The 27844-nt window shown below is 44.2% G+C and overlaps 1 protein-coding gene across 9 annotated transcripts; it reads left to right on the top strand.

Annotated features, from left to right (window-relative positions):
- Hipk (Homeodomain interacting protein kinase) lies at window positions 1-27670 on the top strand. 9 transcript variants are annotated; one of them, XM_070667702.1, is made up of 18 exons: window positions 1-279; window positions 9434-9784; window positions 12322-12636; window positions 12740-12832; window positions 12910-13128; window positions 13215-13587; window positions 13664-13881; window positions 13968-14291; window positions 14450-14629; window positions 14708-14854; window positions 14931-15089; window positions 15318-15745; window positions 16264-16353; window positions 16889-17161; window positions 17313-17475; window positions 17692-17915; window positions 18157-18444; window positions 18832-27670. In XM_070667702.1, exons 2-18 carry the CDS (start codon window positions 9437-9439, stop codon window positions 18998-19000), a joined length of 4011 nt encoding a protein of 1336 aa, XP_070523803.1. In that variant the 5' UTR covers window positions 1-279; window positions 9434-9436; the 3' UTR covers window positions 19001-27670. The 9 variants fall into 9 exon arrangements, with proteins under 9 accessions (XP_070523803.1, XP_070523799.1, XP_070523801.1 ...); XM_070667698.1 differs by having other exon boundaries at window positions 17316-17475; window positions 18802-27670; XM_070667700.1 differs by having other exon boundaries at window positions 14943-15089; window positions 18802-27670.
- The last annotated feature ends 174 nt before the right edge of the window (window positions 27671-27844 follow it).

A 27844-nucleotide genomic window follows, 5' to 3' on the forward strand; every position in this document is an offset into this window, starting at 1 on the left:
CTCGACGGCAGCAGCGGCTCCCCACCGCAACGCGCCGCCTCCGTCGTCGTCGTCGCCGCCGTCGTCGTTCCTCTCTCAGTCGCTCTCGCCGGGGGCCACCGCACCGAAGGCGTCCGCGCGACGAGCCAGACCAGCCGCCACGCAAGATGGCTGTATGTCGCTGACGAGAGGCCGACAAACCGGACGGGAGTGCAGACAGTCCGCGGATAAGCGGAACATGCGGCTACGTGATCGTCGGGCCCGTCCCTGAAGAGAGAGACACTGGCCAAGAAGCGAGAGGTGAGTACGATTGTATGAGGGTATATTCTTGTATGCGCGCGCGTGTGTGTGTACACGAGCGGCTGAGTTTCTCTTTCTCTCTCTCTCTTTCCTCGTTCCTCGCAATGGACCTCTCGATTTTTCGCCTCGATCGCCAAGAAACGATTTTCTTCTACCCTTGCTTTCTCTCGTACTCTAAAAAAAAAAAAAAACCAAGTCTCTACCGACCGGACGATCGTTCGCTTCTAGCCTTGCTATATATACGGTGTACATTAACGGCGAACGCGAGCAAGCCATACGTGGACTCTACCAGCGATATGAACGAGCAAAAATACATTCATATGCCGTAACCGCGTACAATAAGTGTAAACAAATTCGCAAAGCTTCCTCGGACCTCCGGGCATCTTTTCGAATAAAGTCGGCTGGTCTTCGAGGCCTCGTGATAGCGGTCTATCCGGTGGCGTATCTTGCTTCTCCCTCCCCCGCAGCTAACCAAAAATTCGCTCATCATTGGGTATCTTCCACGGCGACGTGGAAGATATTGCACCGCGTGCTCGTATCTTCGCGAGGTTTTTCGTGCATCGATAACGACCTGTCTCTTGTCTCCTTTCTTCCTATCCCCGTTACCGTTCCTCTCTGCATCCGCAAATACCCTCGTCTCCCTCCGCTTCTCCGCGCGCCCCGGCTTTCTCGTCTCTCTCTTTTTCCCTCCTCTCTCTCTCTCTCTCTCTCTCTCTCTCTCTCTCTCTCTCTCTCTCGTTCTTTCTTTCTGTCTCTCCCCCCTCCCGCGCACGTCTGCGTGGCAGTCTATCAGTGTCTGCACTTTGTCGGCCCGCACTTTCCCCCGTACCAGGCTCCGGCCTGTCGATTGAATGGCTCCTACTATGGCTCCGGTTCTATGCGTGCGTGTCGTGGAACGGGAGACCGAGGCCCTGGAAACATCTGTCGGACGACCTAACCTCCAAAATCTGCGGGCGTACTCGCCGCCGTCGATGTCGGTGTACGACCCGCCCTTCGCCCCTCGAAAGGCGCGATTCTGCCGGCCGCGATTCGTAAAAAAGTGACGCGATCGGTTTCCCGAAGTCGGTAATTATTTCAGAAGCCGGGGTCTCGGTCTCTTCAAATAATTGACTCCCCTTAGATAAATCGTCTCCTGTGCTTTCTCACGCCTCTCTCGCGCGAACGAAGGGAGCCGAAAACGACGTGCTTTTCGTAGACGAGCGAGTGACCCTTCGAAAAACAGCTACGTTGATCAGTGATCTAAAATTCGCAAGAACATTCTCGCCCTAAATGGGCGTAAACTGGCGTTGAAAAACCTATGTCGTCCGAATCGTAAGTTATTTTTTTTTCTCTCTCTCTCTCTCTTTTTGCTCTGCATTTTCTTCTTTTTTATTTTTCTTAAATCGTGAAATAATTATTGATAAAAAATGTTAATTTTTTACTAATTTCTCTGCGCGAAAATCCGCAGAGGAAGCGATCTCGAATGCCGACCCTTTTTACGACGCGATATCGAATTTCAAATCGCCGCGACAATGCCGCTCGCTTCGCACGATCTTTTTTTTATATAAATATTAACCGCGAATGTCGGTGGCGGGCATGAATAACGATCGCGAAACGCCGACGGGAATCGGGATTTATTTTTCCGCGCAGATGTGCGATTAGAGCCTCACCTTGGCGCTCCGCCTTTGGAGCGCGTCATCGGCTGACGCACTCTACTCTACTTTCGTCTTATTGAATTACGGCCACCGTATTTTGATCGCGATCGTCCTCGGCTGAGGAAAGTCGCGAGCTCATTGCGAGCAAAGTCGCGAGCGTATCGCGTGCGAAACGGATTCCGAGACCCCGGCGGGGTCCTCGCGGAAAAAGGGAAAATCCGCTTACCGTGACTACGTTTTTTTTTTCTTTTGTTTTTTTTGCGTCTTTGCTTTTTTTCTACACTCGAGCCACTTCTCGTAACATCTGTCGACGTGGCCGGTCGCGTCTCGCCGGATCGCGATTTCCTCCGTCACGCTATCGCTTGCGATTGCCGGCGCGTTGTCCTCCTCGTCGGGCCCGACGTCCGTCGACGGTGGTTGTTAACCCGAGCGCACGTTCCCCGACACGCACGTCCCGGAGTCGCAGTCCCGGCGAAAAGATATTGGAACTCGCGCGACGATCGTTTGAAATTTATATTCCCTCGTGTGTCCGCGTACGAGTACGGTGGTCCGACCGGCATTGAGATAAATCGAGCAACGGCGATCGAATCTCCACCGCGACGGGAAACTGTTTCGTTACGTCCCAACGCTCGGGGTTTGCGTTGATTTTTGGGCACACCCTGTATATGCGGCGCGGCCGGGTAGCATCCCGCGTTCTCCGACCGTTCGGATGCGGGTACGTCTCTCTATACCTGGCCATTAGTGTGGCGAGCCCGTCGCCCTTCGTTTTCGGCGATGGCCATTGTCCTCGCCTCGCTACCTACGGTCCAGTTTCGTTGCGGCGCGCCGGAACGCGTATTAGGAAAGTGCCCCGGCCGAGCGCTGTAATTAGCAATTTCGGGAAGAGGCCGGGCCTGAATTCGCCCGCTAAGGGTTTATCGATTCGCTCGGCCGGCGGCTTACGTTTTGGGTGTAATTCGGTTTTGGCAGCCGGTTGTGTCGCTGGCCTCTCCCGCCTCCCCGTCCCTTCCTCTCGCGCGTGAAAAACAAAGCTGTTTCGTTGTCGCCGAAGCGGCCACCGCGGCGAAGAAATCACCGCGGGGAGCTTTTTGTTATCGCTGCGAAATCGCCACCCGTCGCTTTTTTCGAGCCGCGTGAAAATCACGGCGGGAAGTGTACCGTCGAATGGAACGGCGAAGTCGCCGCGGAACGATGGGTCCGCCGGTCGACGGCGATTATCGGTGAAATTTCGGTGGTACGATTTTTCCCCGCGTACGCTGAGAAGAATACGAAATGCGACGCGGGTCTGCGATAAGCCGCGATGGAGAATTTTCGTGTGCGTGCCGCTGATGCGCTTTCGAAACCACGTGGAAGCGATACGGTTGGTAAAACGATACGCGTTCCGCAAACGCAGCTTTCGAGCGCGACGCATCCGGGCCTCGTCATTCGGAAAATTCCCCCCGCGAATCGAATCGCGAGCGACTCCCTCGGGTTAATCTCCACAGCGATCGGCACCGCCGATGCCGCGACCCGCGCTGAAATCCCTTTCGAACCCCGACCTGTCGACCCTCCTTCTCGATCCTCGAGAGAAAGGCGGATATAAAAAGGAAGCTCGTGCGCTCTTCATTCCGAACCGTATAATTTTTTTTTGTCGTTACCGTCTAACGGAAGGCAGGCGCACGAAATTACAGCCGGGGGCCCTCGCTTGGGACTGTTGCCTGAAATCATGGGTAATGACCAAGTATTCAATATCTATGTTCGGGCTGTTTTGAATGTCCATTAAATCGTCGCGCAAACGGGGAAAGTATTCCGAACGACGATATCGTCCTCCGATCTCGCGAAATGAGAGAACGAGTCGCGTTCAATTTGTATCTTCGTACGCCTACATAGTACGTGGACTGTATCCGCGTAAAACCTTGCGCGTGATTAATAGTCGAAGTAATAACAAGGCGACGCGAGAAAACCGGAGCGAATTGGGGGGTTCAAATATTTCATCCGCGCGGACTTTCGTCAATCGTGGAAGTGGCGATTACTTTTGCCAGCCGTCGTTCTCGCGAAAGGCGAATCGTGCAAAAATACGATGGTACGATACACGCGACGTTTTTGTAATCTCGATACCTATTCCCGACCGGAGCTTCTTTCTTTTTTTTTTTTTTTTTTTTTTTGCAGCTTGATCTCTCGTTCCTTTTCTTCCCGGCTTCTCGCTCTCTCTCTATCGGCCTGCCTTTCGTGCCTACCTTACCGTACACGCCGCGCTATACGTTTCAGGACACGCCGCCTGTCCGTTAGAGCATTTTTGTGCAGCCTGCTCTCCTTCACGGGCACACGCGCACGTGAGTGCGTTAGACTTACGCACACACGTACGAGGTAACGTTGCACCGGCTGCCAAGTCGACGCGTCACCCCGCCATCGGCATTTCACCGCGATTTTTAACCGCTCTGACTCCTCTGAAAACTGATAACCGCTCGAATTGCGCCGACGTCGCTCCGACGCTTATTAAAAAAGCGTCTACATTCCGCGAAAAATAATTGTTTTTAAATCTGACACCTAGTTGATTACACAGTCGACTGTATCATTTAATTTATATCAGTTTATTTCGCGCGTGATCAGATTATTGACAGCTATCGACGTCGCGAGTTTCGCGAATTTTCAACAGCGGTAGAAATAAAAAAAAAACCCGAGACTTTATATATTTTATTGATTAAAATGTTTTCCTTTGGCGGCACGGCTTTGTTACGCGGCAGCTCGAGTTCCGACGTTTCAGTTTGCGAAGGAGCGTCGAATTCTTCTCGTCGCGGGATGTCTCGGGAACGCAGTGGTAGTAAATCGTATTTTCGTGTATTTGATTCGTTCTAGAAGTCCAGAAGAAAGCAGGGTATTCCTTTCTCGAATTGTAACAACGCGACGGCGTAGCGTGTCCTTTCCCGTGATAATTCCGCGTTAATTCGCGACTTCCGCGAAGCGTTATTAAGGGCCGAAGGGCCTTGCTCGGATATTTCCCGTCGAGACGGTAGTCTGCCGTTCGAAATCCATCGCGGCAAGTATACATCGACTAAAGTGTCTCCTCCCATTGTGAGGAGGCGGTTGTCGTTCCATCGTTCGCAGGAGTTTGATCGATATAGAAATATCGGGTGGGGTCCCGTCGCAAAATCGCACGTCAATCAGCCATGCCGACCAAAACGCGAAACCGGAAGCGGCGATAAAACGCACGAACGTGAGTTTTTGTTAAAAGAGAAAAAAATTAAAAAATTAAAAAATAATATTTAGAGTCCTCGCGCTGTTACTCTTACGGGAAACGCGCTTTCTTTTTTTCTTTTTTCTTTTTTTTTCCGTTTAATTGACGTCGCAGGGTCGCGCGCGTGGTCTTCCTCGTTGTGTGTTAATTCGTGTGGCAATTGCTTAATCGCCATCGATTTGCCAGCGCATCTCGCCTTCTACGAAAAGCTGCACGTTTGCGCGCACCTTGCGTAAGAATAACGAGCCGGCGGTTCATTCCGCGCGGACGCACGTTTATTTGCGCAAGGGTGGGTTTACGTAAAAATTATAATTAGACCCCGCGAAAACGATATATCGAACAAACGGTGAACTTTTATTCAGCGCGCACGCAGGACGCAGAAGTCGCCGTCGCCGCTGTGACGCGATACGGCGATATCAGACCGTTCACGCGAGACGGTTTTGATTAAGCTTTAATAAACGCGGCCACTTTCCAAAAATAGAACGATAGAATTGCCGCAGTCTCGTCTTCGATAGAATCGCGCTATAGAAACGCCGGGGCGTTTAATCGCGAAGAAGAAACGAATAACCTGGACCGTGCCTTCCGCGACGAGCGATCGAACGAGGTTCGGTAAAAGATACGCGATCGAAGTCTTATCTCCGATTCGTTTCGAGTCTACATTATTCCTTTGCGCAGCAAAGTCCGCGGCTTTTTGCAGATAACGCGCATTATTTCTGCCGCCGTAGAAGCGCGAGCTCGGCTCCAGCCGTCGACACGGCGGCCTTTTTATCAGAGGACCTACTCCGGAGGATTACATTACGCGATCTACATTTGCATTCAGACGCGACGTTCCGTATTTACGACGCGCCGTTTCGCAGAAGGATTACGCGCCGCGATTGTCGGGCCGACGCCGGCTCGCGCGAACGCGTCGGCTCGCGACGGCCAATTTGTCGGCGAACTTTTGCCGCATCGGAGAACCGCCGGCTGTAAACCCCGGTGCGTAACGTTTACGGCGCCGGTGCTGGGACGCTAATTTACAACGGCCGAGGAGGCTTCCAGCCTCCGCACACAATATCGCGATATTAAAAGCGAACCCGTGACTCCACCGCGTCCGATTTCAATCGAGCGAGCGCGCCGCGGCGCCGATATATGTTCGCGCGAATATCGACGTTTCCAGCCACGCGGCTCCGCTTTTTGAAGCGGCTTCTCGCAGATGCGTCGCGGGTGCATATTGATTATGTACTATCAACGTACGCGCGGGGTGGATGCATCAGTGAACGACCGGTCACCGGTGCATGACCGCTGAATCTTCACGTTCGCCTCTGTGGTCACGTGAGATAATGCGACTCCGCTTTCCGTCCAAGACGTCAATACGGTGCCAGCCGGTCGCTGGTTGTCGCACGGGAATAAAAATTCCCCCGCAGAGAGAAAGAGAAAGAGAGCGATCTTTCACGCACGAGCAAAAATAAATCTTTTTTTTTTTTTTTTTCTTATGTACTTATACAAACTCCGAAGAAGCGTATCCGTGTGGTTCTCGGAAGTACGCGAATAAACGTACGCGTTATTACGCACAAGCTACGAATTCCGCACGAAGCCGCGTTCTCCCGTTGATCTCGCGGCGTCCTATATTAGGCGTCTTCCTACGCGTTTATGTGGCGGCGACTTAGTAAAGTGACACCCGTAAAAATGGATAATCTTTTTATCGCGCGTCGTAGGCGGCGGTTTTTCCTAGCTGTGCCGCGAGTGTTCTTCTAAAGATAAACTCAGGTGTTCTTTCAAGTTCTCCCTCCGCGGCGGCCCTTTCTGCGATATTCATCAGAGTGCACTGCCGGGTGACTCGAAGCCACGGGGCGAACGAGCTCGGATATCGCATTCGGTACCGCTAAATATCGCCGGGATAACGATTTTTTTAAAAATATTACTGCGTACGTTGTAAATCTGTCGTCATGCCCCCGCGAGAGATCAATGCGTTATTTGTGTTCCATTTCTGCGCGCTTGATGCGCCGTAAAACAAACGGCTAAAATGCATATGCGCGCGGAGCGTTTTAAAAATTCCGCGGAAAGCGTGATGGAAATAAATCTTGTTTTTGTTTTAATATAAATTTCGTTTGGAAAAATATTAGCTCGGCCGAATCGATTCTAGCTTACTGCTATATTTGTCATAAAAAAAAAAAAAGTCACACGTTTCCGCACGCGCAGCTGCTTCTTCGTAATTTATAAAGACTTAAGAAAAGGAGAATGAAAAAGGCGGCGGAGACGTCGTGCTTCTTTCGCCTTCTCCGACGAGGACTTTTGCGTCATCCTGTACCCGCGGTTGAGGTCCATCAAGACCGGTCAACTCGGATTTCGCTTGTCCGCCTCGCGATTTTTGCGTCGCAAAAGTTTTTCGTCGCTCGGTGAGCAAGCTCGGATTTCCCCGCTCATCAATCGATCGGCTTGACTCATCGCGCGGAATATAAGCGCGATGCATACCTACGTGCTACCCGCCTCGTGCACGAGCGCACATACGGAGGAGGGGGCGATCTGCTACAGGGTGACGCAAAGTTTTGTTACTTTTACACGGAGCTGAGTCACCGTGACGCGACCTGATGAATTACCCCGAGCACGTTCCCACCGAGTTCCGCGCTGCTTATTATTTCGCCGAGGCGGATCACCGCGATCCATTCGCGCCTCGCGCGTACCCGTCCGCTTTATGCGACACGCGTTAATCAAAATTTGCGAACGACGGGTATCGCTGCGCGTCGCGCGCGCGTTAATTTTTATTTTATCGAAAATTTATCATCCGAGAGCATTGTTCGCCGAGAACGCCAATTAGTTAATTAACGAAACGCGATATCATTGATAATTCCCCGAATTTGCGTTTTAATATCGGTATATTTGATCGAAATCAAGGAGCGCGAGAGGGGGTGTGCCTTCCTGCGGCCCCGTGATAATACGCGATAGCGTTTTTATTCGAGATGCACCTTCTGTGTCACTTGGTTAAGATCCGACGGGTGTCGAGCCGGTTAACTTAAACGTAACTGTACCTCGTGGTACCGTAGATCGTTCATAATGCCGACCAGTATTTCTGACAGTCAGCTCTATAATTAGAGCACGTCGCGCACGCGGGTAAATGACGGCGGGAACAGTGGAGAGACGACGAGAGAAAGAGAGAGAGAGAGCACCCGCGCAAAATGTGTACCGATATGATAGATTGAGGAAGGGCAGAGGGAGAAGAGGGCAAAATTGAAATCGCGCTGCGTTTCCGAGACATTGTGGGATTGCGATCGATCGAACGTTTTTGTACGCCCGATGTTATTTGAGCGGCAGCCCGACCGTGAGTCATACACATTGTGCAACGCCACGTATCTGAACGCGATCAGATGGAATCGCCGCGTGTCGACGGCGAACGCGAAAATGATGCCGCTAACGACTGGGAGTTTTCGAATCATCGAGTCACCCTCAGCTGGGACTAGATTTTTTTTTTTTTTTTTTTTTTTTTTCGCCCGATGTCAAATTGATTAACACTGAAAATTAGACGTTGAGAGCGACGACGTTTTGGGCGGTGCGCTCTTTGTAGGTCATCTCGAGCAGACCTCATTTTCGTGCACGAGGCTATCATTTTTAATGTAAAACGCGGCAGCGAGGTCTTGTAATTTTCCGCGACAGACCGGAGTGCTCGCTACGCTCCTTAAAATAGAATTCCGCGACTGACAGGTTGTTTTAAGACGTAAGTCGCACGTATCCGCGTGATAAGAGCGGTTAACAGTCCAAAGCGGTGATATTTCTCAGCCGCGGCGACGAGACGACGGAGAATAGACCGTTCGCGAGACGAGTCCCGTGGAAATTATTTACTTCTCGCGAAGCGAGTGGTCAACGTTTATTGAAAACGACGGGGGAAGTACGGCCTCTTCGACGGCCGCTTGCGCGTGGAAATATGATAGCTGGCGACGGACTCTTTGAGAATCACTGACCCAAACGACGTGGACACACGTCGGCGAAGGCGGTTTTAAAATATTCATGGTCGTTGGCCTTACTTTTTGCGCTCCCCGCGGTATTTCTTTCCGCCGTGGCGACTCGCACTTTTGCGCCGAGGTGTCTCTCAAAACGTCCGAGAAAATAACGCCTCTGGAATATTTAACGCGCCGATGTCGGATTACATTTCGGCAACGCTACGCAACCACACTTAACGCCTATCGATAAACGTTTCCCGACGGAAATTTTGACAAACTGCGCGGACGCGGGCCGAAGTAATAAATGAACGTAATACCTAACAATTTAATCGGTCAAAAAAAAAATTCATAAATTGCTGCATTCGGCGTTGACGCGACTCTGTTTCTGTTCGCAGGGAATGTGTGACATGTTCATCCAAACACAGCAGACGAGTAGCGTCCACGGCAGCAGCAGCAGCAGCAGCAGCAGCAGCAGTAACAACACCGTTCACCACCACGGCAAGAAGCGCAAGTTGGACTACAACGTGAGCCAGCCGGTGATCCAACACGCATTGGTCCAATCGACCAGCGACTACCAATTGGACAATACCGGCCTGCAGCAACGGTACTCCGTGAACGGTGCTAATACCGCGTTTAGCTCGCTGCACAACAATAATGCGCTGCAGAAGAGTAGCCCGAACCAGCAGACTCTGGTACGAGCCTCGACGATCAAGCTCTTAGACACGTACCAGCGCTGTGGCCAGAAGGTTGGTGTGCTTCCTACGTTCCCTTTGTCGCCGCGCTCGCAATTGTCCGTCGGATAATTTCGCGCGTCTACGCGTTCGTAACTCTAAATCTGGCCCGAACACCACCTTGCCGTCCCGTCTTCTATAAAGATCGCGGAGTCGCACAGGTCTGCGGATCAAAATAGAGAATTGAAATTGGAGGAGACTCGTGATTTGAATTTCGATCGCTTTTTTTTTTCTGCAGTTTTTTTTTTTTTTAACGATTAACTTTTCGTTTCTCTTTCGCTTTTTGTCTTTCCATCGTACTTTGGCATCAACGTTCGGCCCCGTATTTCTCATTAAATACTCCGGCTTTTGTTCGGTTTTCCTTTCGGTAATTTGCACAATGAGCAAACAATTCGATGGCTCAGTGTCGTTTGTTTGCCGGTTTCGTGTTTCGCGGCGGCCCTGTTATCGTTTCGCCATTACCGATTGCTTATACACGCGTACGTGTGTTATTGCGAGAACGACTGCAATACCGCTGCGTCGTTTTCCACCTTGACGAAGAATGAAGCAGAGGAGTTTTTTTTTTTTTCCCCCTGCCGCGGTCTCGTGCACGTCTTTAGTAGCCCAGCGAAATATTCGGTCGTTTTAGACCGCCGTTTGGCAACGGAGTCGTGATACTTCTCGCTTCGCAACTGATGCTGCAAGCGAAAGGGAAAGGCTCGATCTACGGATCGTAGCGCGAAGATACTGCCCGTTCGCGTGTCGCTCGACCGACGCGCGCTACATCTCGCCGATCTCCCGGCCGTGTCCCAGTCGCGTCACGACGTTCGTTCGATAGGATCGCCCCGCCGATTAATCGGCGAACTCGGCTGGTCCCCCTCCCCCCGATTTCCCCTCTACGCGAATCTGTTTCTGGTGCCGCGAGCTTGTCTAAACTTAACGCCCGAGAATCGCGCCGATGCCTCTTCGCCCGACTCGACGCCGCGCCGGGACGTTCCCTCGTACAGCACTTCGTCCAAGTTTCAGCAACATCGTACTCGCGGCCAGCGTGCTTCTGCCGACTCATTACGCTTGCGATACGAGTGCCTCCTAAACATTCCCGCCGCCCCACGACACGCAATGCGCCTCGTAAAAACGTTATCGTCGCGACTCTTCGTCGCTCCTGTCGCAACGCGCCGGGTACTCGCATGCCGAAGTTCTAAATCGATGCGCGTCCGCTTGATCTGGCCGCCTAAACGGTACACAGATCGAACCTATTTGGCATCTAGCTGCATGCCGACGTATCTTCCCGCGATACGCCGCGCCGTAACGACCGCGTCATGTAGCTCGCGCACTCACGCGCTTCTCGCTCCGCGTCGGATCTTGCGCCTGTACGTCCAAGAGTTAACGAGCTTCTAACAACAAAGGAGAAATTATCGTAATTTCCTTGACGCTCGTTAATTCTCCGATTCGCGGGCGTGCGGTTCGACGTTGCGAGGAAATGACGTCTACTACCGGGAATCAACTTTATCAATGCAAGCGAGCCGACGGTCGACGCTTTGTGCGTCTACGCGTCGCTTTCTTCCTACGGCAATCGATTTGAGAATCCTCGACGCTGTTTTACTTATTTATTTGTTAAAAAATAAAAGAAAAGAAACAAAAATTTGTTATCGAACTGTTCAAGTCGTATCACATAACGAATACGTTCTAAACGGAACCGGGAAATTTGTTGCCACCCGGAAGGTCGATAGGGCCCCGGAGAAAGAGGCTAGAGGATAATCTGTTTCCCCGAAGTCGTAAAGATCCCTCCTTCTTGCTCGGGCGTCCTCCTCCTTGCACGGGCCGGTCTTATTAACGGTCATACGGCGCGTGCACGTGCATCCTGAGAGCGCGATCACCGGCGAGGATAATTACAGAAGCGGTCGGCGATCGCGTTTCGAGCATCCATCGGCCGCGACCCGTCGCATAGTGTCGCGGGCGCATAGCCGGTGGCGTAGATAACGTATCCGCGTGGCGTAGTTGACTATCGATTGTGCTTTCAAGGCTCCCATTACATATTTCATACCGGCCGCCACGAATATCGCGGAAGCCCTGGGTCACGTCGTCCCCCGTGGTGATCGGGCTCGACTACGGTGCGGTTTGAAAATCGGCGATTCGCAGAGGACGCGATGGACCGTTCTCTCGATCGGTGACCCGGGACCGCCTGTTGTTCTACGTGGAACGACACCCGGGACGTACGCGATACGTCGTAACGTTCTATAGGCATGCGTCTGTTAATTGATCCCCAACGGCGCGCGAATCACGCGATCGGTGGCGATCGAAGCCGTCCGTCGCGCCGATGCAGAAAATCACCGACTCCTGGGATCGCCCGTCGCAAATAGCAACGGTTCGTTACGTTCGCGCCTTCGCCGGAGGTGCGCGAGCTGCGCGTAGTCGAGGACTTATGCGTCGAGAGACGCGTTGCTTTACGTCGCGATAACTCACGTTTCTTGCCGTCAAATCACCCGAACATGACGTCGCTCTTTCGCAATCTACCGTCGACAGCGATCTCTTAACGCCCAAATATTTTTGTATAAGGTGTATTCCTCCTACAGAGAAAAACTTGGTCGAGGGAAGGTAATGGTGACGGCCTGGCAGTCCACTCCGCCAATGCGAACGCGGTGGGTAGTACTGTAGTGTCGCAACACCATACCCAACAGCAACAGCAGCTGCAACAACAGCAGCAGCAGCATAGCAAGCAAGCAAGCATGACGGCACATAGCAAACAAGTGGCCAACGCGGCTAACGGCGGCGGGAGCAGCAATCCCCAGGGCGACGGGGATTATCATTTGGTGCAGCACGAAGTTCTCTACTCCATGACCCACCAATATGAGGTCCTCGAGTTTCTCGGCAGAGGTACTTTCGGACAGGTAAGGGCAGCCGGAGTGATATACAACTTTTTGCACTTTCAGTCGCGCCTATTTTTAAAAACGTCCGGCTGTACAATTGACAAATTGGTTTTTTTTTTTGCAGGTTGTAAAATGTTGGAAAAAAGGAACGAGCGACATAGTAGCCATCAAAATTTTAAAGAACCATCCATCGTATGCGCGCCAAGGTCAGATTGAGGTACGTATTGTAATATTTATAAAAAAAAAAGAGAACGTGTATTCGATATTTGTCACGTTTAAATGATGCATTCGCAGGTCTCCATCCTGTCTCGACTTAGTCAGGAAAATGCGGATGAGTTCAATTTTGTGCGCGCCTACGAGTGCTTTCAGCACAAGTCGCATACCTGCTTGGTATTCGAAATGCTAGAACAGAACCTCTATGACTTCTTGAAGCAGAATAAATTTTCACCCCTACCTCTCAAATACATTAGGCCCATTCTCCAGCAAGTATTGACCGCGCTATTGAAACTGAAGGTACGATATTATTATAGTCGTGCGTGTGTCGCTTGATATTTGGCTCGAGATTGAAAACTAACGTGCAAATGCCTTTATCTTTGCAGCAATTAGGATTGATACACGCCGATTTGAAACCGGAGAACATTATGCTAGTAGATCCAATGCGTCAGCCCTATCGAGTGAAAGTCATCGATTTTGGATCGGCCTCGCATGTATCCAAAGCCGTCTGCAACACCTATCTGCAATCACGATACTACCGAGCGCCCGAGATCATTTTGGGACTTCCGTATTGTGAAGCGATAGATATGTGGTCACTCGGCTGTGTGGTCGCAGAATTGTTTCTGGGATGGCCTTTATACCCGGGTAGCTCCGAATACGATCAGATTCGATATATAAGTCAAACGCAAGGCCTACCGACGGAGCATATGCTAAACAACGCTAGTAAAACAACAAAATTCTTTTACCGGGACATGGACAGTGCGTAACTTGATATAAAACAATGATATCAGCTCAGTGAAAATCTGTTTTACAATTTTTCGTGCTTTTTTTTCAGGCACATATCCATTTTGGCGATTAAAGACACCGGAAGAACACGAGGCAGAGACTGGTATCAAATCCAAGGAAGCGAGAAAATATATTTTTAATTGCCTTGACGATATCGGTCAAGTTAATGTACCGACTGACTTAGACGGCGGTCAACTCTTGCCAGAGAAAGCGGACAGGAGAGAGTTCATTGATCTCCTGAAGAGGATGCTTACAATGGACCAGGTAGTAATATCTAATTGATGCTCTTAATTATAAAAAAGAATTTTTTGCGTGACACCCCAAGTTTCATACAAATGTTATTTTGATTAAAGGAGCGCCGTATAACACCCGGCGAGGCACTGAACCACGCGTTTGTTACTCTGGCACATCTAGTCGATTATGCGCACTGTAACAACGTCAAAGCTTCCGTCCAGATGATGGAGGTTTGCAGGCGTGCGGGAGACTTTACTGCGAGTCCTGCGCATCATCAGGCTCCGCCAGCGCCTCAGCCACCTCCACCAACGTCTTTGGTAGCCAATTTTGTACCGACTACTAATGGCAGTGCGGTTACTCTCACCTTCAACAATCAATTGTCTAATCAAGTGCAACGATTAGTCAGAGAACACCGTACTGCGCAAACAGGATACGACAGTCTGGTATGTTTATGAAACCTTTTATCTCGTTATGCACTGCATATATATATTACGTATTAAAGTAATTTACTTTCGAAACAAATTTAATAATTATTTTTATTTAAAACGTGTATTTTATAAAAATGATAACTTTTATATATTTTTTTTTAATTTTATTTTAGTACCAAATATATAGCAACAGCAGTCGACGGGCGACACAATATAGCAGTTCGTCTAGTGGATCCAATAGCGGACGAAGTGGCGTTCATGAATTTCCGCATCAACTAGTACCCGGTATATTGTGTCCACCGCATGGCTATCAAACTATGCCTAGTCCTGCAAAACACGTAGTTGTTGCGCAAGTAAGAAACAATATTTTTGTGTACGAGGGTGAATTTATTATTATTGAATCGATTAATCATTAAAAATTTCATTAACAGCCACCACAACCACAACAAGCTCCTCTGCAGATACAATCGTCCATTATATCGCAACAGGCTGTCGCTGCGGCGGCTGCAGCTGCCCAGCAACAATACGCTGCGGTTCCTGTGTCTATGGTCGAAACTGGTCGGCAAATGTTGCTTACTGTAAGTAAAACAATGCTCCTCTTAGAATGACCATATAATGGTCTGGTATTTTGATGTACGTTTATGATCATCATAGAATGCTGTACAGACATCTTGGCCTGGTGGAAGTCGTCAGATGGCTGCGATCGTACCGTCGTGGCAGCAAATACCACCACAGCACATTCAACAACCATTGCTCAGCGACACCGGAGATTGGGGAAGGCCTCTTATCGTCGATAGTTCTGCTATTCTACAGGTAGTATTTATCAATGAATTATTCACAATATTTAACAGACGGTCAATTTAATATTTGAGTATAGTTTTTCTTTTTGCCTCCATGATACTTTTATCATGTTATTTCTTACCGCGTCTTTGAAAAATATTCGCGTTTTATTTGTAATCGTATCGTAATGTGTAATGTGTATCGTAACGTTCGAAAATTTGCAATGACAGTTTTTAACTAATCTCCCTTGTTTTGGGGAAGGATCAGCGGCCGGTATTTCCTGTCACGGAAGTTTATAATGCTAGTGCACTAGTTGAGCATCCATCGCAGAGCTGGGGCAAGCGCACTGTTACTAAACATCATCAGCATCATGTGACAGTACCTCAACAGACTCAACATAGACACGAACATAAGAAAGAGACGCAACAACTGAGTCCAGTGAAGAAACGAGTTAAAGAGAGCACGCCGCCAAGTAGCATGCGACGACACTCGCCGTCGAGTAGCCATTGGCAAGAGCAGCCGGTGCAGTCTCATCATCATCACAGTAGCAAACACAGCAGTAGTCACAACGTGGAGCATCAACCAGTCGCATCAGTGCGACAGCAGACCATTACGATTGATGACACACCTTCGCCAGCCGTTTCCGTTATCACGATCAGTGATAGTGAAGATGAGGCTCCTGGAAAATGGTGAGTTTTGTGCCAAATGTCATACATTTTTAGTATATATATGAGAGAAATTAGCGTTTCGAAAAAGTAATAAAATTTTGTAGTTTAGAATATATTTTTCATTTATAAAGTTTAGTTTAATTTTTTTCTTTTTTTTAATACAGGCTTGAGACTGATATAATTTTGTAGAGTTCAGATGTAGTTATTATACAAGACACATGCAATGCAATTCTCAAATTTATTTATACATAATGTAAAAAATATAATAACTAATGTAATGTTGTAATGTAAAGTTTCTTTTTTTTTCACATCTGTTGAATCTTACACAGAGATTATACATTTTTTTTTTTTTTAATTTGTAAATTAATTTTCTCTGTAAAGTAATTAAGAATGCCAATATTTAAAATATAATTTTATTAAATATAAATGGATAAGTTATTTTATTTTATGTTTTTGTAAAAAAAATATTCGGTTAAGCACGCGTATCTGTTAGTGCATTATTAGTTGGTAGTAGAATCACGCATGAATATCATTGACAGCTGTGGAGACCGTCAGTGCAGCGCCTGTCAAAGTTTGGCAACTCGCTTGTCGGGTGACGGACGTCCTGTCCGTGAAGAAGTCATACGAAGGTATATTAATGTAATATGACGATGTTATGCGATTAACAATAATCAATTAAGTCTTGTTGAGAATACAATTAACAGATTGTATGTCATAAAGGATATGATTTCCTTTTTTTATCTTGCCATTTTAATATAGGGTAGGTTTTGGTTTTAAAGCCCCGGAAAGATAACTTTAGTCTTTAGCGTCTTTAGCTTGTAACGTATTTATGAAAATCACATTTGTATTGTGATTTTAACGTGAGCTATACATTTTGTAAAATTTATTACTGTCTTTTTTTAAGACAACGTGATTTGGGAGGTTTGTTTGATTAACTTTGTTTTACCACGGGCATATACAAACTATTTAGGGATCTGGTTGCAGAGCTCGGTATGAAACAACTGTTGATTACCATAAAAGACACGACGCACTTAATTTCGTCACAAGTCTTTAGCATGCAATATTTCATGGATGCAGTGTTAACTTGCCGAAGGTTGAAGCACGCGACGATGACTCTCTCAATGACTTTAAATAAAAAAAAAATTCTTTTCCTTGAACTTGCAGCACCCAATCGACGCCCCGCGTTGTACAGCCGATACAACAATCGGCACACACGAGCAGTCAGCAGCATGCGAACGGGCACGTTACGACGCATAGCAGCTCGTCGTCACATCGAACGCAACGCAAGAATGTCATCAGCTGTGTAACCGTTGGCGACAGTGACGGCGAAGCGAGCCCGAACCGCTCGCATGCTCATTTATATTTGCCGCAACATCCGCATCAGCAAACAACGCAATTAATTAAGCATGAGCCACAGCAACAACATCATATTAGCAGGTGAATGTTCAATAGTAATAATCGGTGAAATTATAACATATTAAAATTTCAAGGCAATTAATGAGGAGGCCCGTCTCTTTCAGACTTACCATAAAATCGTGAGAAAATAAAAATTAAATAAAATAAATTTTTTTTCCGTTTATATTTACAGCAGCTCTGGATATTCCTCCCAGTCGCAGAAAAAGCGGCTGTTGGCGAAGGTGCAGTCTGAATGTAATATGGTGAACGTTGCGACGAAGCTGGAACCCGGTGTCGAGTACCTTGCTCCACATCCGTGTCACGCGCCAGCTTGCAAAGAGCCACCGACCTATCAGGTGAATTGAGTTTTCTATCATTTTTTGAAAGGCGATTAAATAAGACCTGCCGATTTTTTTTATTCGATTTATTCATAAATTATTGTTAAATTATATTATTTATTTAATAATTATTTTATAGAGTACTCGAGCGACGAGTAAAACAGGAGAGTAAAGCTGCGGTAGTTTTGTTTCTTAGTATTTTATTTAGTAATTTGTTGGTTAATATTTTTTTAGGATGACATCTATGACATATATGACCACTGCTTGCAGTATGTGACCACGAGTAGTGCGCATCCTCACCTCCAAGAGCAGCATATTGTATACACTACCGGTACGGACAAACGAGTGTCCTGGCCTGGGAAGCGAACCGAATACAAGCATGAGTACGTTCAACCACCGGCTGCTCACTCGAGAGATCATCAAAAGTGGGTGGTAGCCAATCCTGTGCATCAATATAGGTGGGTGCTTTTATAATATTAAAAAAAGAAACGAATCGAACGTGGCTAGCAGCTAACATAATTTTATGCAAGTGAACGGTACGTGAATCTTCGATATAATATTTTTTTTACAACCTAATTTGGTTATTTTTCTTTTTCGATTTGTATTAAAAATCTGGAAGAAGGTTTACGAGTTCACCGAAAGTTGCGTAATCGTTAAATCTTGTAACTCGTTTTTAAAAGTATTGTTTTACGTTTGTAGACAGAGCCAGGTCGTAGGTACGGCAGCCCATCCGGGCCATACTCACAGTCATCACGGACACCCGGCTCATTTGAGTCCCGGCGGCAGTGGCGGTGGCAGAAGTCCTGCCGGAGGGCCTGTGATAGGAAGTGCTCAGCATTTGGGACAGCCGCTTTACCAGGAATACGCTCACGTACGCACGAGAGCCCACGCGGTACCACCTCCTGTGTATGTTACCGCGGCTCCCTCGCAAGCTGCTACCGCTATTCAGCAGCAACAAGTGCCCACGTATCAAGGATTTACACCTGGGTGAGTAACTACAGAACTAATTGATGCATGCATGTATTTCCTTATCTCAACACCTTTGTCCCAGCATATAACGTATCAAAGCAGACTATTGATTACCAGATTTTTATTTTGTAATTGTATTGCGTTTTATGATATGCATCAATAAGTTGAAACGCAAACTCACGGGTAATCAACATTTATTTTTCCTTAATCATAATTGCTTGCATGACAGAAAACGCTAATAAATTTAATCTCAGATATATGCTTGCTGATCCTTGACAATTTATATGTAATAATATAAGGAAAAAAAAGTTATAATTTTCCTTTTTTTTTAGAACTTTGGAGACTTTCTAATGTGCGTTATCCCGTTTTTTACAGCTCGTCTCCATTAACGTTGTATGATTCTAGTCGAGCATTGCCACCGCCAGCTCATCACAGCTCGGCCAGACCGTTACTGGCGAGTCACGCAGCACATCCGTTGCCTGCGCATATGCAGCCTACAGCCGTTTATGGATTGGCCCCGCTTTCGCCAGCCAAACACCAATACCAACCTTCCAGTTTATGGTTTACCGAATAAATTATTCCCGTCGAGTCGTGAATAAGAATTGTGTACGAACAAATAACTAACAAGTAATTGTACGATTTTCTGGGAACTTACGAACTGCCCGTACTAATCAGCGAACGTGTGACCAATCAAATGTAACGAAGAAAGAAAAGTGTCGTGCGTACATTTTCCCTGTTTTCGTGCATCTGGCCAGTAAGTAAAGCAGGTTGGGAGGTCTAGGCTGCTGCAACTTATGAGTATGAAGAGTAACATGATAATACACATTTTACGATCAAGTGAATTTACCGAAATAAGAGAGCAGAGGTACGTTCAAAGCAAAAAAATTTTGACAATCCGTCCTTTATATAAGCAGTGACCACTCCCTTCTGATCGCTTTTGTAAGAAGTGAAACACGTGATCACGGTCAGCATAACTAGATCTCTTTGTATATGTTTGTTACGTGTCTTTGTGTCCGAAACACATTTCCATCGTTCTACCGTGATAATTTTACAAAAGGGAAAGTATTCGCGAGAAAAGAAAGATTCTGCTTTGACACGTAATTATACGTAAAATAATTTCTCACAAAGTTTGTTATATGGCACATTTCTTTCTTTTTTTCAGTCTCGAGATATATGTATTTCGACGTACATATGTGGCGAGCTTTAAATTTCGTAAGTTTCCAGAGATGTTTTATTACGGAAACGGTAGAGTTTATAAGGACATTGTACAGACCAAAATTTTCTATCAAATTGTCCCAATCTGTTTAACGTTTATACGTATGGTTTCTCTCTCTCTATTGTACATACATATACATACATATATATACATATATAATATGGAACTGATATGTGACTTAAACAGATCGGGAACGTTAATATCGATGACAGACGAGATACGCACGTAAAGTGGCAGTGCCGATCCACGTGTGCGTAGAACTGTTATTAACGAACATCTTTCATATGCGATTTATAGTTGTGATTTAATTTAAAGCGTATGGGTCTGCATTTCTTTATGATATGTCGTAAAGACATATCGCGCGCGAGTATCTTGTTTTTAATGCTCCTTAACAAAATTATTTTAGCAAATTTAGATTTTCTCTTCCGATTGTTGTATTAGCGTGCCTTTTGTTCTTGCTCGTGGAGTTCTTTCTATTGCATTAAGAATATCGCTAAGGGATGTGGCGCTCTATAATCGTTTACGATATTTTATTCATAACAGGCACTCAAAACTAACGAGATAGCCACATTATTCTTTGTAGTTTGTAGTCATGTTATTCAAGTACACGTTATACACATACACTTACATAAACTTACACATGTACACATACACGTTCATACATTATTTAGTTACATCGCTATTCCGAACTTTCTAGAGTAAGATTCGGGTTGTTGTAGATATAGGAGCATTCGTCAGACATAGGAAAGAAGTTTAGAATCGAGTCACGAATTTATTAAAGTGATTGCACGGCATCCGAATCGACAAATACTTTGACGTGCCTTTTTTGGAACAGTTTCATTATTTATTTTTCTCATATTACTACTTTGTACATTGTCTTTACATTCATTTGATCATTTTTATTGCTATCATCATGTTCATTATCATTTTCATCGTCATTATTGCTAGCCGTTGTTGTTCTTATGCCCAATATTTCGTTCAGAATTGTATAAATAATACATTACATTTTATACAGGCAGCAGTATGCCTTAAATTTGTGGTTTGAGACGTAAAATTATATGACCACAATTTTAAAAGATTTATCAATTGTACATAAATTAAATCTAATTCACTAATACTTCATTTTTCATTAATAATTTGCATTTTGGCAAAAGGAAGATATATGAATCAAGTGCATTGCACAAATCAGTGACAAAAAGAAATGACTAAGTGATAATTTTTGTTTTTATAGTGCAGAATAGAATGATCTCTTCCTAAATGCTGAGGGAGAAAGAGAAAAGCGTTCTGTGAAAGAAGTAAAATATATGCCAAACAGCAATAAAGTATCATAACGTCTTACAATAAAGAATTTCTCGCGGATATCACAAACTTACAATTTACGCATATTTCTTTTTCTGCGTGTATAGATGTAAAATAATGATACGTCGGGTGGGAGGAAAGTCTCTATTTATACATATTTGTCATAAAACAAAATTTTGCAATTATGTTTAATCATGTTCTTCCTCATTGCACTTTTCGAACGACATCTTGCATTAATGGTTTTCGCTCTAGTTTATCATTCTCAGATGGTATCATAGACGCGGTACGACGTACATACGCATGTACATAAAACCCTCACACACACATACACACACACACAACATAAAAATACCCAGTTCTTCAGGTACCGACGTCGTTACGCATAACTGCTGATACGTGTATTTCGTGATTCAATGGAATAACGCTTATAGGCATTGTTTCACTAATTCTATTAAACTAAATGTATAGAAAGTTTGTAACAGTAACATTTGGCGTATATGGGATTCATTGCGGTATGTTGTTTAGAGTGATTCACGTCCAGAGTTTAATTAGAGATATTTTACACGTAGAGCGAGAAAGTGTGAAAAAAAAAGTGCGAAAGCGAATGAGAAAAATGGGAGAAAATTATAGAATATATAGAATATATTAAGATATACAAGTATAGCGTAGGTGTAACGGAGTTTTAAACATGTTACCGGTATCATTGAGAAGAGAACCCTTTACGCGATACAATAAGTAAGCGACAAACGATATACAGCTGCAATTTAACTATATTTAACTTATAGAGCAGGGCCATTACGGCTATCGGGTCCATGATAGCCTCGCAAATCTCTCGAGTGCCTTTATATCGAGAGGCATCAGAATCGACGTAATCTAACGATGCCGTACTTCGGCAAAAGCAATCCTAGACTTCTTCGTTTCATTTTCTTCTTGTTCTTTGTTTCTACAGTCGTGCAGTTTACTTCTCTTGTCTCAAGATTGAGCGATTTGCCCTTTCGTATACGCATCAATACGTTTGTACGAGGAAACAAAAAAAAAAAAAAAAATTTAACCAACTCGATGTGCCTGTTTAACGATTAATCATATTTACACTGGGTAATTAACTAACGGGAAAAAAAGAAAAGGATAAGTAGGGAAGGGAGGTCCGTTCTTCTTTTTCTTCGACATAGACTGAGCGCGCTATGACGTATCAGTGAGGCATCGCAATCATCGTGAACACATTTCCAACGTGTTTGATATCCACCTCTCGGTCTCGGCATAACGAATCAGTTCGCGCCCAACTGTACATATACATACATACATACATGCATACATACATACATACATACATACATGCTTCCACGTATGACAGTAGAGAGATACTCGCGCTGTATTAAAAAAAAAGAAAAATGGAAAAAGATACTAATTGTCCTCCGCGTGAGTCGTTAGAGGAAGACACGAGTCATATCCTTAGGCTTCATCTAGCGTCCGAATGCGTGTGAGACGTGCGGGTGCACGTGTGTCGCACGTGCACGCACACGTAGACACACGTAGAGTAGTCATACCACACGATAGCGATAAGTTTAATCCCTCATCCATTTTGTCACCCTGCATGAGTGCGAGCATTATATTAGGATCGACGATGATTTTAGTCACATTTTTCACGAGCAAGCATTGACCGATGATAAGGGTTTCCAGATACGAGGATAATTAAGAAAATTTGAGAGTCGTTCGAGCGATTATATTATCATATTAGCGTTTTCATCCGGTATCCACGTGGCAAATGCATGCGGTGACGGACAGGATGGCGAACACGTAAACGGGATTTTAGGGAGGTGACATATCGACATATTTTAAAGGTACAAAGCGCGCACGGACCACTTACTTAGGTCGACCTGATTTTCGTATTGTATCGCACCGATATGTTTTGTATGAGTTCGCGAGGTGGTTCATCAGTCAATGCGTGCTCTCCGAGTCATGCTTAACACACTTTACGATCATTTTAACACATAGACCACACAATTGTACATAGGGAAGGAAAACACGCTCACACACGTACCACACGTACACGATAGATTACCTAAGTAAAAAGAAGTAGAGACGCTATAAAATGCTGTGTGGAAAGTTAAGTAAAAGATACCGTAACTGTATCAATGGTTCTATATAGTTGTGATATTTTATTATAACGCTGATAGTCGTACGCAGTTAACTTTCAAGGGGTTCTCTCGCGCGCCCGACATACAATATATATATATTGTATATATACATAACATATATCGCGAGATATATAATTAATATAGGAATATCCTAATCTTAACACATTGATTATGCGGGAGGGAGATCGTACGTTGCTGCAGATAAAGTAATTCATGATCGATAAAGCGGTATTGACCTTACGCGTAATTCCTTTATTTAATTCTGAAGTCTAAGCTATATCGCATGAACTTTCACGGATGTATTCTTTCGTTACTTCGACAACTTTTGGAGTATCATTTAAAACGTTGAAGAGATTCAACGTTCCGTGGCTAACAACTATTTCAAATTGTGTCACTGACAAAAGTTTCCCGGTACAAAGCAGGTTTATATACGTTAGCGATAAAATTAACATCGTTCATCTAGAATGACAACTATTCAATTGTAAAAGTAATTTTTTATCCGCTCGCACACGTGCGCAATTGTAACGTTTACTTCTTTCGTTATTATAACACACGTTAGAAATAGGTGTCTAGTTCGTATAATTGTTTTTTTTTCTCTCTTTTTTTTTAACATGTACATATGTTTTTTTTATTGCATCCGTGGTGGGGGAGTGATATATTAGTCTTAGGTGTAGTGCCTAAAGTGATGAGATTAAGTGTGTCCGATAATAAGATTTATTTAACGTAGAATCTCCAAGTCGATTCCGCGCCGGTAGAGAAAAAATTCATTGGATTGCGAACGATCGCCCGGGAACTGAGGCTTAATTTGATATTGATATTACTTAATAGGGAATAGGTAGTCTCAAACGAACTACCTTGATAAGGAAGGGACGAGGGCGATGAGCCCGTGCAATCAGTATTTTTTTTGTGTACGGGCCGCGGATTATTTATGAAATAATGCAAAATCGGGGAAAATGCTTGGGTGTGCTTAGCGTGGAAAGATATTCGTGTAAATATGATGAAACCGCAAAGAAAACTGAAAAAAAGAATATAGGATAAGGGGACAGGCTTACAATTTCATTGTGGAGTTAGGATTATAATATTCATCGCGTTATACGGACAGTTCGTATAAAAATTATATTATCACTGTAAACAAAGTAACATTGACTCTCACGAGAGATAGACATGTAGCTATATATATATATATATATATACATATATATATATTATATATATATATGTATAATATATATATTATACATATATATATATATATATTATAAAGTATAGAGAAGATTAACATATTTTTGGAGTTAATAGAGGATTGATATTGTACTGTGCTCCGTAAGTTATTGAACGTTTCTTCTTAGGTTCTCGGTCTCTACTTGCTAGATTGCTCGTCGTAATCGGACCGCATTTACGAGTATAGACAATTGTTGGGTAAACTTTATTCTATTTCTCGAGAAATTAAATCATTTCGAATTTTATCGTACGCTACACATGACCTTGCAAATCATTCCAATCTATTTAAATGTCTCTTAAAACGGTTCTATACTACGAAATTTTGGCCCTGTTGGGAGATACGATTTAATATTACATTGTAAATCTAGTGTTAGATTTAGAGAGATGTAACCATCAGTGTTTACCACAATTTTTAAATCACTTGCATTATTTATATCGAGAATATAAAGATCTTTTTAATTTAATTTAATAGAATATACATATTGACGATAATTATATTAAAGGCTTGCGAAGTTGTCGTTACTAAGATAAATGAAGTCCGACTACAGAGGCAAAGATATATAGTCTGTCGCGCGGGTAATTATAAAGTAGGAAGCGACGAGATTCATTATCTGACTGTTCTTCGATGTTCTTAATGTTCACTATTATACTATGGTAATGTAACGGCAAATAATAATCAACGGTGGGACTTGTATTATATACGTTCATCGATTTATGCATAATGCTGTATTATAAAAAAAAAAAAAGTTAGTCGTAGGTGAGGAAAGAGAGTACTCTCGTATGTAGACGCATGATTGTTTAGATTCTCTGACCGTTTACGAGTTTTATCTTTACGTGGCTAATATAGGCAACTTTCTCGATTAGGCGTGGTTTTTTTAATACGGAAAAATATTTCTCTTTGCGAGTCGGTAGAATTTGGTGTTTTACAAATCGAATGTTTTAGACTCCTTCCTTGTAATATAGATGACGATCCGGCGCCGCAGGCTCTTAGTTGCCGGATCGTTCGTGCATTGGACCAGATAGAGATTCATCTTTACACTCATACTTGTAGAATCAAAAAGAAAAAAAAGAGGAAAAGGCGCGTGCGTAATTAAAGAACAATTTTTTTTTTTTTACGAACGCAGGCAATTTTTCGCTCTTTCGAGTCTCTCTACTTTTGGTACGTACATATTGAGGGACCGAAAGCGCCGTCTCTTAAAGTATCCAGCGACGTGCAAAGCTCGTATTTTAACTACACTTCGTGTTAAAAAAGAAAAGAAAAGAAAAAAAAAACAGTATTCGTTTCTTTATTACTTATTATATTTAAACGCGACTTTCCCTTTAGCCGTTCAAATAAAGAATAATCAGCTTAGAGCTGGGGTAAATTATAGAAGAGGTGTAGGAGCATGTAAATGTCCGTCTCATTTCGACTTCTATATACGATTATAAGCCGAACTTGCTGCTTTGTCGACAAGACATATGTCTACGCTATGTATTTGTACTATGTGTAGAATGTACGTCTCTTTCGTGTATTTTAATTGTACTACGATGATAGTAACGCGCAAGCTGCATAATTATCGACGCATCATTCTAACGTGATCACAAGTATCGTTTATTTCAACATTATATCGTACAGACTACCATAAATTCCTTTAGTTTAAGTATCAATCGATTACGTTTTCGATGCATTATACTCGATAATCTCCGACGTGAAATTTCTTACAGTTTACGCAAAATAATTGTCATTTATATCTATTTGCTCGAATTAATTTGGTCGTTATAAGGATACTGTAACTTTCGAGACTGATTTTACAATTCGGGCCCGTATTTATCCCGCGCTTAATGCTAAATCTTTCGTTCGACATTTTAAGTTCGATTTGTTCACGAGGAAGGTTTTAAAGTAGCGAAGTATCTGTGTGTGCGACTTTTAGTATTAAACGCGAATTCGCGAATGCGAGCCTCAATTATCAGAAATACCATTGAATACGATTTCCTACGATCGCGCGCGTATTCACTCTGTCAGACTTCTTTTAGGGAAGAATTTTCGTAGCGTTGCCTTACTAATGAATCATTACCGATATATACGATAATTGTTATACGCGACATACCTACATACACGGATACACACACGTACACTTTGCCGAACACATAGATTGTTAGAGGTCGTCGATTGATATACTATCTGCCAAATCTCTTTTTCTTACACGAACGAACAGACATCAAATACATTAGCACATCACGAGAGGTCCACGTTGCGGGTAGATTTAGAGGTGCCTGGGAAATCGTGAACGTTATCATTCGGTTTGAAATGTCACGACGAATGCTATCAGCGTTTCTAGCTCCTCCAGCGACGTGAACCTTTCTTTGGACCACATATACAGACACGTCAAGAATATAGTAACCCTAATTAATCGCCCGAGGTGGCGAGTAAAGTGAAGTTTCTAAAATACAATTAATAAGTGTATAGAGCGTTTATGAGCTTTCGAGGCTTTCCTAAGTCTCTTAAGATATTGTAATTTAACCCAGAACCATCTTCGCTTGCGTATGTAGTGGCTCCTTCCTTTGGTGGGCCCGTTCATTAGCACACGGTGGCATACAGGTTTTAGCGTGACGTTAAAAATGTTTAAGTACGAACAGTCGACGAGCAGTTTAAACGTTTTTATTATAGCACTCTATAATCCGTTAGTACATAACTTATTAATTACAAATAATTAGGCAAATAGCTACCGTCAAACTTTGCTTATTGCATCAGGTATAATAAATTGCGAGGTACATCTTATATAATATTGCATTTTGTAATAACTAGGAAAAGTGTGATTCTGAAAAATAACTTTTTATATCTCTCTCAATGTATCTTTATGATTTGTTCAAAATTTTCTCTCTGATTATAAAAATAATTAGATACGCAAGTTAATAGCAATGTAGTATCTTTAACGGTGTTAGAATGAACTTGGAGTGTACTTTGCGTTATCGCGACATCGAGAAGTTTATCATGCACGTGCTGATTCGTAATTAGACATTTGGCAGGTATGCACCGTGTGCGATTGACCTTTTAAAAGTACATATATAATTGCATATATCGCCGAATATATGCAATTATACATGCGTGCATACATACCTAGGTAATAAATGAATATACATATATGCATATATATATATATGCGTATATATATATAATTATAGATATTACATCCACTATTATAAATATTATATATATTAAATAACGAAGCTTGTGTACGTGCGACGGATTATTCCGGAGGTCGACCAGAGTACAAAGTGTAGATTTAGTTTGGCCTCGGAAATACTCTGCGCACGAAGTCGAATCGATGTCATCGACGAATGTTAGTACTGAAACATATTGTTTAACAAAAGAAAAAAAAAAAAAAAAAAAGAAGTATGCGTAGTGTAGAGAAGGAGCCGCCGACCGCCACGTTGTTAATTTCGTCGCATCGACTGGGAGTGTACGGTCTTCTTCGTTGACAATAAGGGAAAGTTATCTATATCACAGAACGAACGATAATTTTCTTTGGAAAATAAAAATTCAAGTTTGAACGTCCTTGTCCGAGGC

This window comes from Cardiocondyla obscurior, linkage group LG16, assembly GCF_019399895.1.
Source record: "Cardiocondyla obscurior isolate alpha-2009 linkage group LG16, Cobs3.1, whole genome shotgun sequence".
NCBI lineage: Eukaryota > Metazoa > Arthropoda > Insecta > Hymenoptera > Formicidae > Cardiocondyla > Cardiocondyla obscurior.